The 17499-nt window shown below is 39.7% G+C and overlaps 2 protein-coding genes across 8 annotated transcripts in view; one reads left to right on the top strand and one right to left on the bottom strand.

Annotated features, from left to right (window-relative positions):
* Window positions 1–17499, bottom strand: part of LOC308590040 (uncharacterized protein) — a gene marked incomplete at its 5' end in the record, with an annotated part of 378432 nt that overhangs the window by 272743 nt on the left and 88190 nt on the right. The window contains one exon of one of the 4 annotated variants that reach the window (XR_014009617.1): window positions 1253–2237. The exons of the other annotated variants lie outside the window; for them this stretch is intronic. Of the gene's footprint in view, window positions 1–1252; window positions 2238–17499 lie in introns of those variants that run through there. 4 annotated transcript variants of the gene reach the window in all.
* Window positions 1–17499, top strand: part of ROBO1 (roundabout guidance receptor 1) — a 587586-nt gene that overhangs the window by 517438 nt on the left and 52649 nt on the right. For all 4 annotated transcript variants that reach the window (XM_081199572.1, XM_081199571.1, XM_081199573.1 and 1 more), the window contains 4 exons: window positions 6630–6754; window positions 9993–10164; window positions 11388–11593; window positions 17355–17436. In XM_081199572.1, the coding sequence (XP_081055698.1) occupies window positions 6630–6754; window positions 9993–10164; window positions 11388–11593; window positions 17355–17436 (585 nt within the window). The remainder of the gene's footprint in view (window positions 1–6629; window positions 6755–9992; window positions 10165–11387; window positions 11594–17354; window positions 17437–17499) is intronic.

Below are 17499 nucleotides of genomic sequence, written 5' to 3'. Positions count from 1 at the left end.
AGAACGGGATGCTGAACTCAATGGGCCACTGGGCTGATCCAGCAAGCTCTTCTCTTGTTCTTATGCTGCTTGTACTATCTAATGTTTACTTGAGCACAAACCCATTCCCCCCTGGACTAATGAATTTTGGCAGATGGAATATTATTACTCTTCTTAGTGCATTTTATTGGAGACTAGCATACTGCAGGTGTTTACCAGCTAATTATGGAAGTGTACTCATGCTTAACAGTAGTTAATTTTACTCTACTTAAAAGGCTAAAACAAAAATGAGAGCACCATAGGGCTTGAGATATGCAGAACATCCCTTAAAAACCTTAATGCTTGACATTTACTACTTATGACTCAAATGTTACATTAATTATTCTGCACTCGAATTAGTCACTGAAATAATAGATGGCTGTGTAAAATTGTATGCCCTTAGTTTTTTATGTTTATATAATGCATAATATGTATGTGTGTATATATACATTTTCTGTAGTGACATTAGCATTCTTTGTAAACTTGCTTATAGTTTTGCAGTAGAATTTTGAAGGAGTTTTGTTTGGGGTAACCTGGTGCGAAAAGAGATTTTAAGCTCACTCTTGCTTACTGGGCAAGGCCTACTCAGCACACCAACTCTGGGAGTGCTCTGTCTGTCTCCTCCACCTCCACTGCCTTACAGTGATTCCTTACAGTGAAGTGATTCCAGGGGTTTGGCTATATACAATTTGTGTGTATACACGTAACCCTTGGAACCAAACCCCAACAAAAGATGAGGCATTACTTTACCCAGCTCCCCACCACCACCCTGCCCCTGAATTAAGCAGTAGCTGTCCAAAAAAATTCATAAATATTTAAATATCATTTGTTTCCCTGGGAGCTCATGGAACCCTGACTTTTTTTGTGTGATGAGCATGGTAGCAAGCCAAAAGTTTGCCTCTGCCCCCACATGACCAAGTATATTGCATGAAATATAATCAATGAACATGTTTACAATTTTCTGTCACCAAATTAAGACCACACTCCTTCCTATCCTATTCCACTGTTCGACAGTGGAATTTGCTGCCAAGGAGTGTGGTGGAGTCTCCTTCTTTGGAGGTCTTTAAGCAGAGGCTTGACAACCATATGTCAGGAGTGCTCTGATGGTGTTTCCTGCTTAGCAGGGGGTTGGACTCGATGGCCCTTGTGGTCTCTTCCAACTCTATGATTCTATGATTCTATCCTACTAAAAAGGTTCGAGTGCCCACATACATTGGATAGGTTTCTTTGTACACGGCTACCCTACAACTGAAATTTATGACAGGCAAGAGAGTTCTATTCTCTTCCTCATAGATTGTGGGCATACTTGTTTAGAATTTTCTGTTATTAAATTAAGGAAGATCTCTGTTTTCCTTATCAATAAATGAAACACAGTCTGCAGATTTATTTATTTTTTAAATGTATTCAGATTGCGAGGTAGACAGTATTTTCTTAGCAGCATAAGTAACAATGTCTGTTGGATCAATATCCTTATGAATATCAAGAGCAACTTGTGGCTTGGATTAGGGTCACTGAGGCATCTAGGTCCCATTGTGGTTCTGGTAAATTAGTCAGAGTGCAGCAAGTTACGTTTTGATTTAGGAGAAGCCACTCAATACTGAATGGTGTTTTTTAATGTTATATTCCTTGATATTTTATTAGAGGGTAGTATACACTTTTATAAACAAATAAAAAACCACTATTTTTTACTGGTCTCTGGATTGATATCATTTCCAGCTTTCCACATTAGTATGCTTACAGAGGTACTCTTTGTTAATAAAAATAAAGGTATAGTTGGATAGCAAATGCATGTGTGACAGGGAATTATCTTGGCTCTATTCAAACAGGGAGGAAAGGGGAAAGGGCTTGCTCTGCCCAGCAAACTAAGTAATTTTTACCCTACCAATCCTGTCTAGGTATATTGAGTAGCTGTTCATCCCTTTTTGCTTGCAGGGAGTATAATCGCCTTGAATACTGAAGCTGATTATGAAAATTACTCCTAGATTACATTGCAAATGGAACATCATAATACACTTTTTATTCTGCTTCCCAGCGTGCAGTAGGTGGTGGACAATCCCCTCACATGCTATAGTAGGTTGGGGGTGGCGGTTCTCTGAATATGATCCCATCACTCTGCTCAGCAGGCAGATAGATCCTTTTCACACTGTAGCACATCTCTTGTATCTCCTTCATTCTTTACACTTCACATCTTCAGGTTTGGAATTGAGCTTTTTCTACCGCTAAAAAAGAACAATATATGCAATAAGCCATCTGTTTCATGCTGTTTTCTTGTATATCCTAAATATGTTTTGTGTTTCCAGATAGCTACATTTCGATAAGATCGCTATACGTTTAATTTTTTATTATTTTTATACCACTTTTCTGAAAGAATACCATACAAAGCAGTGTATAGAATTAAAAGCATATTCATTTTACTTTTGTTCCATTTTATGTTCCAATTTATTTATTCCATGTTTTCTTTTCTTTTTCTTTTGTTTGTAGTTGTATCTGGTAAGTTGAAATTTTATTGGCCATCTTCTAATCATCGTTATCCCTGTGAATGGAACATCTCTCCCTCTTTCCATCCATACCCCTCCATATTCGTCAACAAATCAGCTTCCATCTTTCACTTATAATTGATTGGACAGACTGCAAAGAGCAGATTCTGCATGAAGTATGGGTAATTTTTGTGGCAAGCATCAAAGGTAATGGCTTGCTTATTTATATCTGTTTTAATTATGTTTATTTCTTATTTCTAAGTTGTGTGTCTGGTCCATTCTCACCTTGATACATTCCAAGTGCACTAAGGTGTGCAAGTCCTTGATAGTAAAAAAAAAAAATGTTGCACATGAATCAAAGGAATAAAATTTTGTTTTTGAATTTTACACTTCATTTTTTCATATCTGCTGTTCAAGAGATTTTTAAAGAAATAAATACTTTGCATTCCTTTCTTTTTAGTGCTAATATTAACAACAACAGTTCGGGTTATTAAATTTAAAAATGTAGTTTAGTTGACTAAAGTTTGAATCGGAATTTAAGATGTTTCATGAGCTTGAAGGCGGACTGCAGAGGCAAACCATATTTATTGTCCCTGCACCATCCCTAGGAGAAAACTGCCTAATCTTCTAGCTGCCTTGAAATCTAGCAGAAATAAAGAGTTTTTATTTTTAATTGTGACATCACTGTGATGTTGCTTGAACTATAACTGAGGGTAATGCCTGAAACATATCTGTACATCTTTTAAGGTTTTGGTTATGTTGATGAAATGTAATGAATTGATCAAATTAAAGCCTAATGAAGTAAAATATTTTTCATTATTTTGCAGCTCTTACAATAACAGCAGAGTGTATCTGGGCCCATTCCAACAGTTATAGTCACCACTTTATGGTGCCTGCAGCATTAAGTATAGCAAAAGTGAGAGTTAAGGAAATAGCTGCAGCATACATTGCTGTGCACTTCAGAATTCAGTAAATGCTAAAGCACTTTGAATTATGATATAATTACTTGTTGGATAATGTTAATGGAGCTTTGGTGGTAGTATAAATAGTTGCTAAATGGATTTGTTGGCAATTGCATCAACAGAAAAGGCAGCCAAGTTAATGAATTGAGAATGTGGATATTAATCCATACTTTCAGACATGAATGAAAGTGGTTGTATGGTTTCATCACTGTGTATCCAAATTGCAATTCTACCGTATTCTTTTATTGCACCACCACATTCTAAAAATGAACAGAGGAAAACACACACACACACACACACACCCCTACGTCTTTTGAGGTATGCTGGATTCACATTGTTTAAATTATATTCAGTGCAGGCTTTGGAGAACTAGTAATGCGCTCCTAAGTAAGTGTTGCTGATGATCATCTGCATGCTCGTCAGACTACTACTTAAACATAAAGCTTTAATGAAAGAAGCTAAATGAAAGCACCATCATGACAGAAGATAAATGTATAAAATTGTGCATGGAAAGGCAAATTCTCTTTTAAAGTCATCCAAGTTTGTGGCCACTGCTGCCTTCTGTGGTGTAACTATGTGCTGTGTGAAGAAGCAATTTATTTCACCCAGCAAATGATGTTCATGAGTTCTGCTTATGAGAGAGAGAAAAAAACTTCTCCATCCACTTTCAAAGTGACTTACGGTATCTCTGATACATACAACTGTACTGTACTGTTAACAATACTGTGAATTTTTAATGAGTGCTAGGACGTCAGCTCCTGCACAGCAGCAGGCATGCTTAAATCTATTTGCAAAGATTTTACATTTGCCTTTTTTTGGCTGGGGAGAGGGAATTTTTTAACATTTACCCACATTTATTGTGCTGTAATATTTGCATAAAGTAACTTATAGGGAGCACCTGATCTCAGATGAAGCCACCATAGGAAAGATGCATCCTGGTTGCTAGTGATAAAGGAAGGGGAAACAGCAGCTCTTTAGGGCCATAGGAATTTGTATTTTCTGGTGTCCAAACAAGTCTGACTTCATTCATTGGCTATAAAAACTCAGGTGGGAGCAGCCAAGCTGTCTCATTTCACAGAAATCACTTAAATGGGTACCTGCCTAGTTTGTTCCTTTCTTTCTAGATCTTGAGACATAATTCTTTCAAAATATGAAAACTCAGGGTCTGCCCTCCTACTTGGAAGTGCCAATGGCCACCATTCCAGGCACCATGGTGACCACAGTCACTGTTGTTGACCCCCATTTTAGAATCTACCTTGTTAGAAGATTTTTAATCTTTAAAGTATCACAAGCCTTTTTGTTCCTTTTGATGTTACAGGCTAACATGATTCACTCCACGAGGAGACATTCCTGATGTTAGTTCAAAAGGTTTTGGACAGTTAAAGTTCTGTATATCTCGGTGGTCGTCCCCTCTTTCATTCTTATGGTTCCGTAACACAAATGTGCAAATGTTTATCAAGAGAGGGATTGCTACACTGACACTATTGCAGCAATTTAGCCTTGAAAGTAGTCTACATTAAAGTGTATAGTCTCTTAGTGAGAAGCTGGTACAACTTTGTGAACAGAGCACCATTGTAGATCATTCCTATCTTAGCAGGCCAAAAATTCCACTGAGTAGCATCACTTTTCATCACTGTTCCTAACACCCAAAACCCTCTACAAACAATAAACCTCAATATTACTAATCCTTGTTTGCCTTGTTAGTACACTTTCCATACTCTTCTGTAAGAGTTTATAAATATAAAATCATATATTTTCCCACCACAACACGATTTCCTCAGGCATCCACAGAAAGCTAATCTGCTTGCAATAACCAAAAGACTTCATAAGGCAATTTTGTTCTTCAGCAGTCAGACTTCTAATTGTTAACATAAATCTGATAGTTTAGAGCCCATTTACCTAATGCTGAACTTTAGACAGCCTGGTTTTCTGTGAATCTCATCACAGTATAAGATATTTATACACTTTAAAAAAAACAACAACACCCTGCCCATATCGACCCTAAAAGAATTTAAGTTTTGTGATTCTTTGGCATTTATGCTACAGGCAGCTATAACAAAATACCAACAATATAAAGTGTTTTTGGATAAATAATGATGGGGGGAGCTTAAAAGCCCAACCTACATTTGATTGTGAGATGCCTTATCACAATCAGTAGGGGTTGAGAAAAAATCTTTTTTTAAATAGTAAAGGAGTGAAAGATCTGAAAAATATAAATCAGCAAGATCTCATTTAAGCCATTGTTTCTGCAGCATAAGAGGGTAAGCTGAAACAGGGTTTTAAAAAGAATATTTTCTACTCTAGTTCAGTCACTGTGCCTAATATACTTAACTGCCATAGCTTAATGCAACTGACATAATTTTTGACGTTCTATTTACTGCTAGATGAAGTGGCCATTTAAGTCTGTATAAATCAAACAGTTTGGACAATGCTGGCAGTATTTATAATGTCACGATGAGCAGATGTTTCAAATTTGCCTTCATTTACATATATATTTTGTTTGAACATGCCCTTGCCTATGTAAATGAAGGAGGCATTCTGCTTCACCGTTGCTTTAAATTCATTCCTCTTCAGTAATTGCATTGAAGATTTTTAAATGGTTATAATTTACTCAGTAGCAATCCTAGGGCTTTTGAGTTAAATTGAATTTTTTTCCTGAGCATTTCATCCTACATCAGAAATCAAGCCTCTTATTGAAGCTATTAAATGACTTCTGAACTACAGTAAATCAAAGATGATGACTTTTGTGTATCTAACCCCTGAATTTGCAATCATTTTGTGGTTTTTACTTTAAGAGTACATAGTACAGTGATGTGAGGGAATTTTTTCTTTTCTTAGGCTGTGACTGATAAAAATGCCTTCAACCTTTTGTCCTACCAGCACTTTACCACCAAACTACGCTCTCAAGAAGAGTTACTGAAGGCAATTGGGCTGTGTGACGCTTCAGTTAAAGAGTGTCTGTGTGTACACACACACACACACTTATGGTTTTAACAAACAGGTGTGTCTATAAACATCAGCCCTAGTTAAAACAGTGTTGAACCTGAGCACTATAGTCTTTATTTTAAAAAGGACCTTTCTGTGTATGAGTTAGATGTGATGCACAAGACCCTTACCAGAAAACCATTCACCTCAGCCACGAATTAATCGGTGTAATTGTGTTGTCTTTCAGAACCACCACATTTTGTTGTGAAACCTCGTGACCAGGTGGCTGCACTGGGCAGAACTGTGACTTTCCAGTGTGAAGCAACTGGAAACCCTCAACCAGCAATATTTTGGCGAAGAGAAGGAAGTCAGGTAAAACGAACTTTCTGAAGCTTTGCCAAAGCATCTAGATCAGTGTTTCCCAACCGGTGTTCCGCGGCACACTAGTGTGCCGTGAGACACCGGCTGGTGTGCCGTGGGAGGGAGGCGGGCGAGAGGCGGCGGCGAGAGGCGGCGGCGGCGAGGATCCGCGTCGAGCCGGGGCGGCTCCGCGGTGGTGGTGCCGAGCGGCGGGGCAGCGCGCGCAAAAGGGAGGAGCGCGAGACAGCGGAGGAGGAGGAGGCCGGCATGTCCGGGCAGCAGCAGCAACAGCAGCAGCAGCAACTCCCGGCGACGGCTCCTCCTCCGCCCGCTATCGCAGCCGCCGCCGCCTCAGCTGCCGCCGCCGCCTCAGCTGCCCTCGCTCTGCTGCCTCCTCCCACCCCGGCAAGGGGGAGGGAAAAAACGTTCACTTTTGTGCGTCCCTCCCGGCGTGACGCTGCGCGCTGACGTCACGGGGCGGGGCTTTAATGGTGGTGTGCCGCGAGATTTTTTTCCGGTAAGCAGGTGTGCCGTTGCCCAAAAACGTTTGGGAAACACTGATCTAGATAACACAAGGCCCGTTTTTGTCTGCTAGTGCCCGGTGCTCTCCTGAACCAACATCCTCCAAGTGCCTGTTGGATGACTGGCTAAGCTCGTTTGATTCTTTTCAAAATATGTGTGTAGGCTCTGCCTACGTTACCTGGTTGTTGTAAAAAGTCAGGACTAGTAAAAAGTGTTTAATTCCTTGGCAAACTCAACATACATCCTGGCTTTACACAGACCCCTCTGTTCCCTGTCAATTGTCCCATGCAGGATGAAAAACCAGGAAGCTTCTCAAGAATTTTGTAGGCTGTAGTACATGCTTCAGGACTGTGTACAGTTCAAGATATTCCAGTTAATTTAAAAAAAATATAGCATGTGGCCTGAGACAGAATTTTCAGTCAAGCTAAGGGGGGATTTTAAATCAACTTTGTTGAACAGGTGCCAATGAGTAGCAAGAAAATGAGAAGGAAAAGAACCATGATAAGGATCTGTTAGTGCTTAGCATGAAATGAAACACAGTGTATCCTATTTGTTTGGAATATAAAGTTTAATTGGAAGAGAAAAGTACTAAAAGCCCTCCTCTATGAAATGAAGCATTTAAATATATTTTAGTTAGACACGGAAAAGTGAATCTGGCATTTGATTCCAAATGTATGTGAAATTCTGTTCAGATCAATTATAGTAGCACAATTTCTTTTTTGTTTCATCTGTGGTTTGTCATACAGTGTATGTCATGGATACAGGGAGGGAGGTTACTGTACTACAGGAATGTCCAAAAACCCATTGGGTATCAAGAGCTAGATGAATGTCAAGGCAAAGAGAAGGAAAACAAATAAAAAATACAAAGAGGTGTTTTTTAAAAAAATAATGTGAGAATAAAGATAATAATAAATGGTAGTTTCTTTCAACTGCCAGAAGTTTACTATTTCATATACTAATAAGCAGACAGCATTTTGTTAGTGTTTTTAGTAAGTTTATACTACGAAAAAGAGCTTGACATACATTTGAAATTATAATTCATATATTTGCATTATTACATGTGGTTTTACTCGTATCATATGTGATGGTTTTGTAACTCATATAATGTGTGATGGTTTTGTTCCAGAGGTCTATGCATAAATGCAAATAACATGTAAAGTCAGGAACCTCCAGAGGTGATTCCCCACCCCCACAAGGTGGAAGGCTGCTTACCTGGCCCTCCTGCTGCCTCTCCAAAGCACAGAAAGCCTGCAATCACAGCAGTGTGCTAGTGAGAGAGGGAAATAAATATATGGAAAATGTGTTTCCTCCTCTCTCCATTTACTTATTTATTTCTCCTCCTTATGTGTGCAATCACATAAGTAAACTTAGCATAAGATGCAAGATATCTGTATATGATAGAGATGTTTGATCATGTTTGCATGAAACAGAACAGATGGTTCAGTTCCTCTAGTCCAGTATTCTGCTTCTAACAGTGGTCAATGGAATTGATGGCTATTCTCCCTAGCACATAGTACTCATCTGAATAGTTTCCATATAACTATTATCAGTGCTTTTTTCTGGGGGGACGCAGGGGTACACATACCCCTAAACATTTTGGGAATCTAAGTTTGGCCTCATTGAGGGGCAGTATTTCAATATGGCTAGGAAACATTTTTTTTTAAAAAAAAAAAGCAGTGACAATTATGGATAATAAGCTAGTCATTTACTCCACAAAAATTGTCTAAAAGGAAAATAAGATACTCTCCCCTATATAAAAATAACAGTCTCCCCCAGCTCATGAAGAGAGCTACTATATGGCTTTAGATCAAAACCCTACCAAACTGCAGCAATAAAGCATTTGCTACGGTCTATTTTGACTGGTTCTACCTAATACCTGTTACGATATTGAAGCAATGCAGCCGCGAGCTGCTGGCAGCTTGAAAACAAAACATAATGGGAATGTTGGGACTGTTCCGTGGGAAATAGAGGGACAGTCAATTCACAGTGCAGAGGGCACCAGAATTAGCTCAGAGTGTAATATGAGCTGGACAGGAAGTGTTTGTTCTCCCTCAACTGCTGGAGTTTGAAATGAGCAGTCGTGTTTTCTGTAACGCTGCAAAGACAGAAATAAAGGCATGTAAATACATTTCTGTCTATCTCTTTCCCCTGCCCGGGGGGGGGGCAGGAAAGAGGGGGGGGTGTTCTTCTCACGCTGAGAAGGATCGCCTATCGCGACCTCTGCCTGGATCTTGCCGGGAAAGCAGACAGGGAGGTCAACAGGAGACCAAGCCGGGTGCCTGGGAGAGTTGTCAGTTTCTCCTGGTAAAGGCTTGATTTCCGACATCACCACCCTTCCCTTAAATATATTGGCACTTTTAAGTTTATGTTCACAGTTGTACGTTACAAACATCTGGTAATTAGCACTGGGTCTGCATATATCCTTGAGTATTGAATCAAAAAGAAGTTCAATGGGACATTCCCAAATAAGTGTGGTTAGCATTGCAGTCTTAGATATGTTGTTATAACCAATGTATTATTTGTTGTTGTGGCCCATGGGAATCCAAGTTTCAGTGTTTAGTCACATCTGTCTTGAGTGGTGGACTGTGTTGCAGCATCACTTTTGTATCTGAAAAATGGTCCTATACCCTTCGTAATATAGGGTATTCTGAATTTTAAAGTTGTATATATCTATGAAGGCTAATCCATCTAACTTGCTGATCTCCCACTTTTTCTCCTTATATTCCAGAACTTGCTTTTTTCATACCAACCTCCTCAGTCTTCCAGCCGATTTTCTGTCTCTCAAACGGGTGACCTCACTATTACAAATGTCCAACGATCTGATGTTGGCTATTATATTTGCCAGACTTTAAATGTTGCGGGAAGCATCACGACAAAAGCATACTTGGAGGTTACTGATGGTAAGGTGTTTATTTTAACATTGCTTATAATGTAGCAGAATGGTAGCTCTAGCGTGGTAACAACATGATTTTGAGTTTCTATGCTTTCTCCTATATAAGGTGTTTATTAAGGTGAAAATGCATTTGATTGCACTACACATAAGTATGATTTAATGTGGGAGAGACATTACTTGATAAGATTAATGTGTTTTTGCTTAGGCAATTGTAACTTAAATCTACCTTTCAAACTATCAAGCACTCATAGTGTGTTGAATCTGGATTTCTTGAAATGAGCTATACTGTAATACTGAAGTGTGGTTCAGATGTCAATATTCTTCTGATAAACCATGACATCAGATTAGGAACAAATTGTGTTCCTCTTCTCACAGTTCAGTCTCCCTTCATGTGCCTTATGCATCTTCTGGTAAAGATAATCTGGTTTCTTAAACCACAATTTCTCATGATATCTGGTGGTAAAATGTAGCATAAGAAAACCTGGATATAAAACTAGAATCAGATCCTGGATAATTAGACATGACAGGAAAATGTGGTATTGAAAAACAGAAGATCTTCCCTATATGGGAAACGTGTGACACGTGGCTCTTCCTAGTCAAAAAAAAAAAAAGTTTATTGGGCTGAATTTGTGACCTCTGAACTGCACCTGTTAAGTTTTATTGTGGCATTTATTTCAGTTCAAAGATGTCCCTCCAAAACAATAAGAATGCTGCAGCATCAGTCAGAAAATATAGAGCTTTTTAAGTGGAGCTAGAATCCACCAACTGATAGTGTTGCATAATAATTTTGATGAAATCTGATATTGGTTTGCACACATGTCAAGAAACAAATCAACTGGCTGATCATTGAAAAAGTTAACTCATTAATGGCATTAGAATCTAGATGAAGGAGGCTGGATTAGAGAAAGGGGCATCTTTCAAAGACGGTGGGAAATTTTGTCAGAGTTGTTTTCTCTTCTAAGGTTGATGGAGACAAGCATATGTCAGGAAGAGTCAAAGGCAGGGAACTGCCTTTTCTCCTTAAAAAAATATTGCTGGATATTAACACATATTCTGTAGTTGAACACCATATTATTGTCCCATGAATACTGCATGTGCTTTATTTTAATTACTTATTTAATTATCTTTAGATTCTTGTAAAGCCTGAAGCAACCACTGTTGCTTAGATGATTAGAAAATCGCTTCCAGTTGCATAAAACTTTTCTCCTTCCCTGTTGTTTCTTCTGCCAGTTATTGCCGACCGGCCTCCCCCTGTCATTCGACAAGGTCCTGTGAATCAGACTGTCGCTGTGGATGGTACTTTAGTACTCAGCTGTGTGGCTGCAGGCACTCTAATGCCAACAATTCTCTGGAGAAAGGATGGCACCCTCATCTCCACACAGGATTCCCGCATCAAGCAGCTGGAAACTGGTGCATTACAGATTCGATATGCCAAGGTAGTTTGAAACTGAAACCACACAATTCTTTTTAACTTTGCTTCTCTTTGGTGCTTGCCTTGAGGCCCTGAACATTGCAGCCTCTAATTTTAGAATTAATGAAATGTTAAATAACTGTATTAATATCATCTTTATTTGCTTCTTCGTGTCTTGAGATAGCTTATTCTGCATTCCCAAAGTACCTTAGATTATAACAGAGCCGCTGGCAAGTTATTTCAGTTTTCATAAGTAAGATTCTTCTAAGAAGAATTAATTTAGAAAACTGTTTAAACATAGAAGATGGGGTGGTGGTGCAGCAATGCTTAGGAATCCTTTTCTTTGGTGATTACTCATAGCCAAGTAAGATTGTCTTCCATGAACAAGGTCTTAACAGTGAGTCCATAAGTGACTGTGGAGGCCAATTCTGGATCCATGCATCCTTCCACAGTGGGGACATAGGTTTCCGGGTGGGAATTGATCACGGTGAGGGTCTGCCATATGTGCCTTCCCATTAGCTCGTTTCTCCCTTTAGTCCTGGTTGTAACCATAAATGTTTTGAATCCCTGTTTCACTTGCTAGCAGGCATGTGAACAGTAAACAAGCTCCAGTGTTTTCGCATAACGTGAAAGTTATACGATTGTATTGTTTCAAAATATTCTCTACAGTTTGTTTATTATAATTTCTCTACTAGCAGTTATCCCTATTGTCCTCGTGCTTCCTGCCCCCCCTTTTTTTTACTACCTATACATATGCAGGAAAGATTATTAAGATTAAAATAACCGAATACAGAACTGGCTTCCGGAGGGTTTATGGAAGCATGCTTGGTCAATGTGTTATTCCTTTGAGACAAGTTGTAGCAAAATGGTTTGCGTTTTTCCAAGGAATATGAACACCTGTTTTTACTTGCTAGGTGTTTTGCCTTAGGATAACTTGGTTCATGTAGTTAGGCCAAATGTAAAGACATCTTTTCATACAATACATTACCTGAAACCATGTAGTTACCTGCCCAAGCAACACTTTATGCCAGCACAGAATTACTGAACTCTTCCGTTTGGTGGTGGTGTTTTTTTAACTTTTAGATTGACCTTTTTAGAGTGGTTTAATCTTTAGTTGTGTGTATTTAGAGGCAGTTTCAGGTGGGCTTTGTCTAGTGTTTGACGTCAGGTGATTATACTATAGGCTGTCTGTGTTATCCAAATCAGTTCCAAAAACATTTTCAGCTTCAGCTGTGGACGTTAAAATCTTCCAATAATTCATATGGACAAGAAAATGGAGCAAAAACTAACATCATATTATTATATTATTATTTCTATTGTTATTATCAACATTTTTATTATTTTATGGTGGAACTGTGATGAAGTCCTCACTTAGTTTCTTTTCTAGCATAGTGACTCAATGGTATTTTCTCTCTCTGAAGAAACCTGTGATATAAGCAATTTTGGGGGCAAAGGGAAGCCCCTAATTCTCCTGCAAGCAGTTTCATTGATTAAGCATCTTGTTTTGTTGTTGTTTAGTCATGTCCGACTCTTCGTGACCCCATGGACCAGACCACGCCAGGCACTTCTGTCTTCCACTGCCTCCCGCAGTTTGGTCAAACTCATGCTGGTAGCTTCGAGAACACTATCCAACCATCTCGTCCTCTGTCGTCCCCTTCTCCTTGTGCCCTCCATCTTTCCCAACATCAGGGTCTTTTCCAGGGAGTCTTCTCTTCTCATGAGGTGGCCAAAGTATTGGAGCCTCAGCCTCACAATCTGTCCTTCCAGTGAGCACTCAGGGCTGATTTCCTTAAGAATGGATAGGTTTGATCTTCTTGCAGTCCATGGGACTCTCAAGTCTCCTCCAGCACCATAATTCAAAAGCATCGATTCTTCGGCGATCAGCCTTCTTTATGGTCCAGCTTTCATTTCCATACATCCTACTGGGAAAACCAACTTGTTTACCTTTAAACAAGCATCTTGTTTACCTTTTAGTAAAGAAGGATGGGATACCATATGGAATTTCAAATATCAGTCCTGAGCAGCGGTGGAACTGTCTTCCCTGGGTGTGCTGGAGCCAAGGAGCATGGAGGGCAACATGAGGACGCAGCAAGAGGGCAAGCACACAAACTTCCAATCAGTCTGTTTAGCATGGGCTGGAAGGGTGACATGGGGATGCAGCAGAGTAGGCTTGTGCCCTTCCAATCAGCCCAAATGGTCTGATTAGAAGGCCGCATGCCTGTTGCATTCTCCTGATGTCCTGATTGGAAGGCTGCATGCCTATTGCGTTCTCCAGCTAGCCCCACACTGCTTTGCAAGGCTGGGATGTGGGATCGGACTCACAAATCTGGAAAAAATAGGCCCCCTCACCCTGCACATGCTACGCCTCTGGGTCTTGAGGTCATCTCCCAGCCCACTCCATGCCCAGAAACTGCAATTCTTTTATTCACAGAAGTAAAAATGACATTCAAATAATTTGTCCTTTAACTTCATATGAAAATGCGTCGTTGCACTGTCCTTGTAGTAGAGTCATATCACACTCTCTTTAGCAATAGTTAATATTCCTGTAGGGTTTTTTTTCTGCAGGGTTTACCTAAAAAATTTCACAACTCAGTATTTTAAAACTTGGCAAGATTTACTTATAGCATTGTTTTCTAAATGGAACCTAACCTCTAGGAAATTATAATCCTCTATCGTTTCCTCTAGCAAACATAGCACGTGCACACCCTCTTCTGGGAACTGCTGCCTGTTTACTAATGATAATAATAACTTAATGGAGCTCATAGAAACAGAAGCTATCTCATGGGATGTTAGAGGGGGACGGGAAAGTCACAAGGCTATGCAATTTTGCCTCTGCATCACCAGAAAAGTAATTTTTCTAATTAATTTTTGTTAAAGATCTGATACAGCTTCTGTCTACAGGCAATTTAGGATCTGACCTATGTGTTAAAAGGCCACATGTTAGAGAGAAGCTACATGCACAGTGAAGACTTTAAAGTTTCCTAAGTGAACATCCAGTAAGCATTGTGAAGTTAACCGTAGTGCTTGGAAATATACAAAAACAGCATGAAGCACGTAGTTTTCAGAGACATATATAATTAGGTACACCAAAATGATTTTCTGAGCCTAGTATGCTATGGATGTATTGGCCCTCCTCAGTTCTTCACTGGCAATTTATTGGCAAGAACTCAGTCTAATCTACCTCACAGTGTTATTGTGAAAGGACAGCTCTGTACACAGCTTTGAGTTCTTAGGAGAGAAAGTAGCATACAAATACAATGCAGCATTCACAGACCATGTAAAGCAAAATAAAGAGGTACAAAGCCAGTAAAGCAGCTCTCCCCACTTCAATTGCTTTAATTTTAACATTCCACATTCCTGATATTTCACAGAAAAATAAAAGAGAAGTTTTCCAACCTTGAAAACAACAAAAACAAACAAATATTTTCTGTGCATGTGCAATTTTGCAACATTGGTTACCTCTCAGCCTAACCTACCTCACAGGGTTGCTGTGAAGCTAAAATGCAGAACTCACAGACTATGTAGAGAGAAATAAACATGCACAGAAGCAGGAAAGCATATCCCATGCTTTAACTGCAAAAATGTACAGTTCTGATATTTTATAGCAACCCTCCAAGTTTGACAACCTTGATAAACAATCAGAATTACTCAGAGCACAAGCAGCTCCTAAAAACAACAAAGCAGCAAAGGAATCATGAGGGAAATATTTTGAAGTACCCCCACTTCTGTCTTCAGAACTCCTGGGTCTCAACTCTATAGTTATCCTGAGTATGAGTCAGTGGGGGTTGCTGGGGCTTCCGTTCCCTCTTCCGGAGGCTGCAGCAAACAACTTTTTACGCACACACAGTAACCCAAGCAGGTGCCTGCAGCCACAGATCAGGCACCTGTGAGCTTCATGTATTTGCTATGCACCACTACCAGCAGTCTTTTTTCTTCTTCCCATTTGCTGGCTCACTCCTTCAACATGCCCGACCGGTGGGTCCTTACTGCTTCATCATTCCAGCTCCTTTCCAAAAGCTGGAGCACTGCAAAACAGCTTCCTTTTAGATCATCATATGTCCACATCTAGCACAGCTGAGAGCCAACTTTGTGTCACTGCGACCAGGCAGCCTACTCCAAAGCTGGGTTGAAGATAGCTCTGCCTAGTCATGGCCAGCTGCTGAGGTCTGGGCACTGGAGACAGGCAGCTTCTCAGTATCATGCCCCTCCAAACACTGGACCTGGTACAGCTGTACCAATCTCTTGGCTCTGCTGTTAATATGAAACTATGGAGGACACTCTCTTTATGTTACTTTAAATCCCCATCCTGCACTGCTCTCTTCTACTAAACAGAGTCACACATATATACCTTTTTGCAATCAAACTATATATAAATTTTATATGAAATAAATCATTTTATCCCGTTCATACGTCCCCCATCAAACACACCATCAAAATGTTGTTCATGTCATCCACACACTGCTAGAGACCCATTCATATACATATTCACATGTCCCACATATCATACCAGATAATACATACCCACTGAGCACCTCACATTTCTATACACGGACACATACACATAAGCGTCAATATAGTGGATGAATTTCCCTGACAAAAATTTCCCATCCCTGTCCCAAGTGCTTGGAGCGGACATGTGAAATGGAAATGAAGATACTATATGTCAGATGCTATATAGGAAACATGATTCTGGGTAACTTTCTAGATCTGTAGGGTCTTTCCCTAACCCACTTCTAAAGATCATATTTAGAGCCAAGGTGGGGAAACTGTGGCCCTCCTGCTATTGCTGGACCACATTTGCCATAATTTCTGACTGTTGGCCATGCTGGTTAAGGGGTATCCATATAGAAAAACATAAAAGTTTGTTTCAATCTCTGTATCTAAAGAAGGCATATCATCCACCAGGAGACCAGAAATAGGTTGTAGATAAAAGGGGATGATAAAATAAGCCTGCTTAAAAACCTTGCCCTTGTATGAGCTTTGAAAATTCAAGAGAGAGAGAGATCTCCCTGATGTCTTTGTGAAAGAAGCCATGGAGAGGAACTGAGACTACTGTCAAGAGGACACCTGCTGGCAGAAGCCTGATGTGAGCAGGGAGCCTGGAACTAGGACCAAACCAAGTGAAAGAATTAACGAGCGAGCTAAAAATAAGGACCAAAGAATACAGCGGAAGTATGTGAGAATTCAAGAAGACCTTGTTACTTGACCTGGAACAGGAAGTCCTCTTATAACTTTTTGTGTCTAGAAGGGTCCAATCATTAGACAGAATGGTTGGGAATCAGTCCACAGCTTGAGGACATTAAATTATCTAGGCAGATGCCACAACATGACTCTGGAAAAGCAGCATACATTTTATTGTCCCCATCAACAGAAAAAGTGGGCTAACACACCACATTGACACATTGATTGATGGTGGAGAGGTATCCTCCCTAGCAACCTCCAGTGTATCCTTTAAAAGGAATACAAATGCGCACTGAGAAGTTGGACTATAGACCACCTTATCCCATATATCCCCACCCAATCAATGAGGTCTTCAGGGACCACAACATAGAACATTTGAAAATAAAATATTTTAATCCTGTATTCTAAGATGAGTACAGAAGCCCAATTAAAATTTGAGCTCAACTATTGCATTTTAATTTAGTGTAATTGAGTATCACTTTCTTCTAACAAATTTTCATTTGGGGAACTTTGGGTGAGTTAATGCATATTCATTTGGGGCATCAAATCTTCTGTGTCTCAGACTATTTTAATATTTTTCTTTCTCTCTCCCCTCCCCCTTTCAGCTGGGTGACACAGGTCGGTACACGTGCATTGCCTCCACCCCAAGTGGTGAAGCATCATGGAGTGCTTACATTGAAGTCCAAGGTAAATCTGGATAGAGGAGAAACCATAAAAATAAGTAATTACAGTCTAATAGCTCTCTGATTA

Source organism: Podarcis bocagei, assembly GCF_964188305.1.
Source record: "Podarcis bocagei genome assembly, chromosome: 6".
NCBI classification, from domain to species: Eukaryota; Metazoa; Chordata; class Lepidosauria; order Squamata; family Lacertidae; genus Podarcis; species Podarcis bocagei.
Note: the sequence above shows the minus strand (reverse complement) of the source record. Positions and strands in the feature narration are given on the sequence as shown.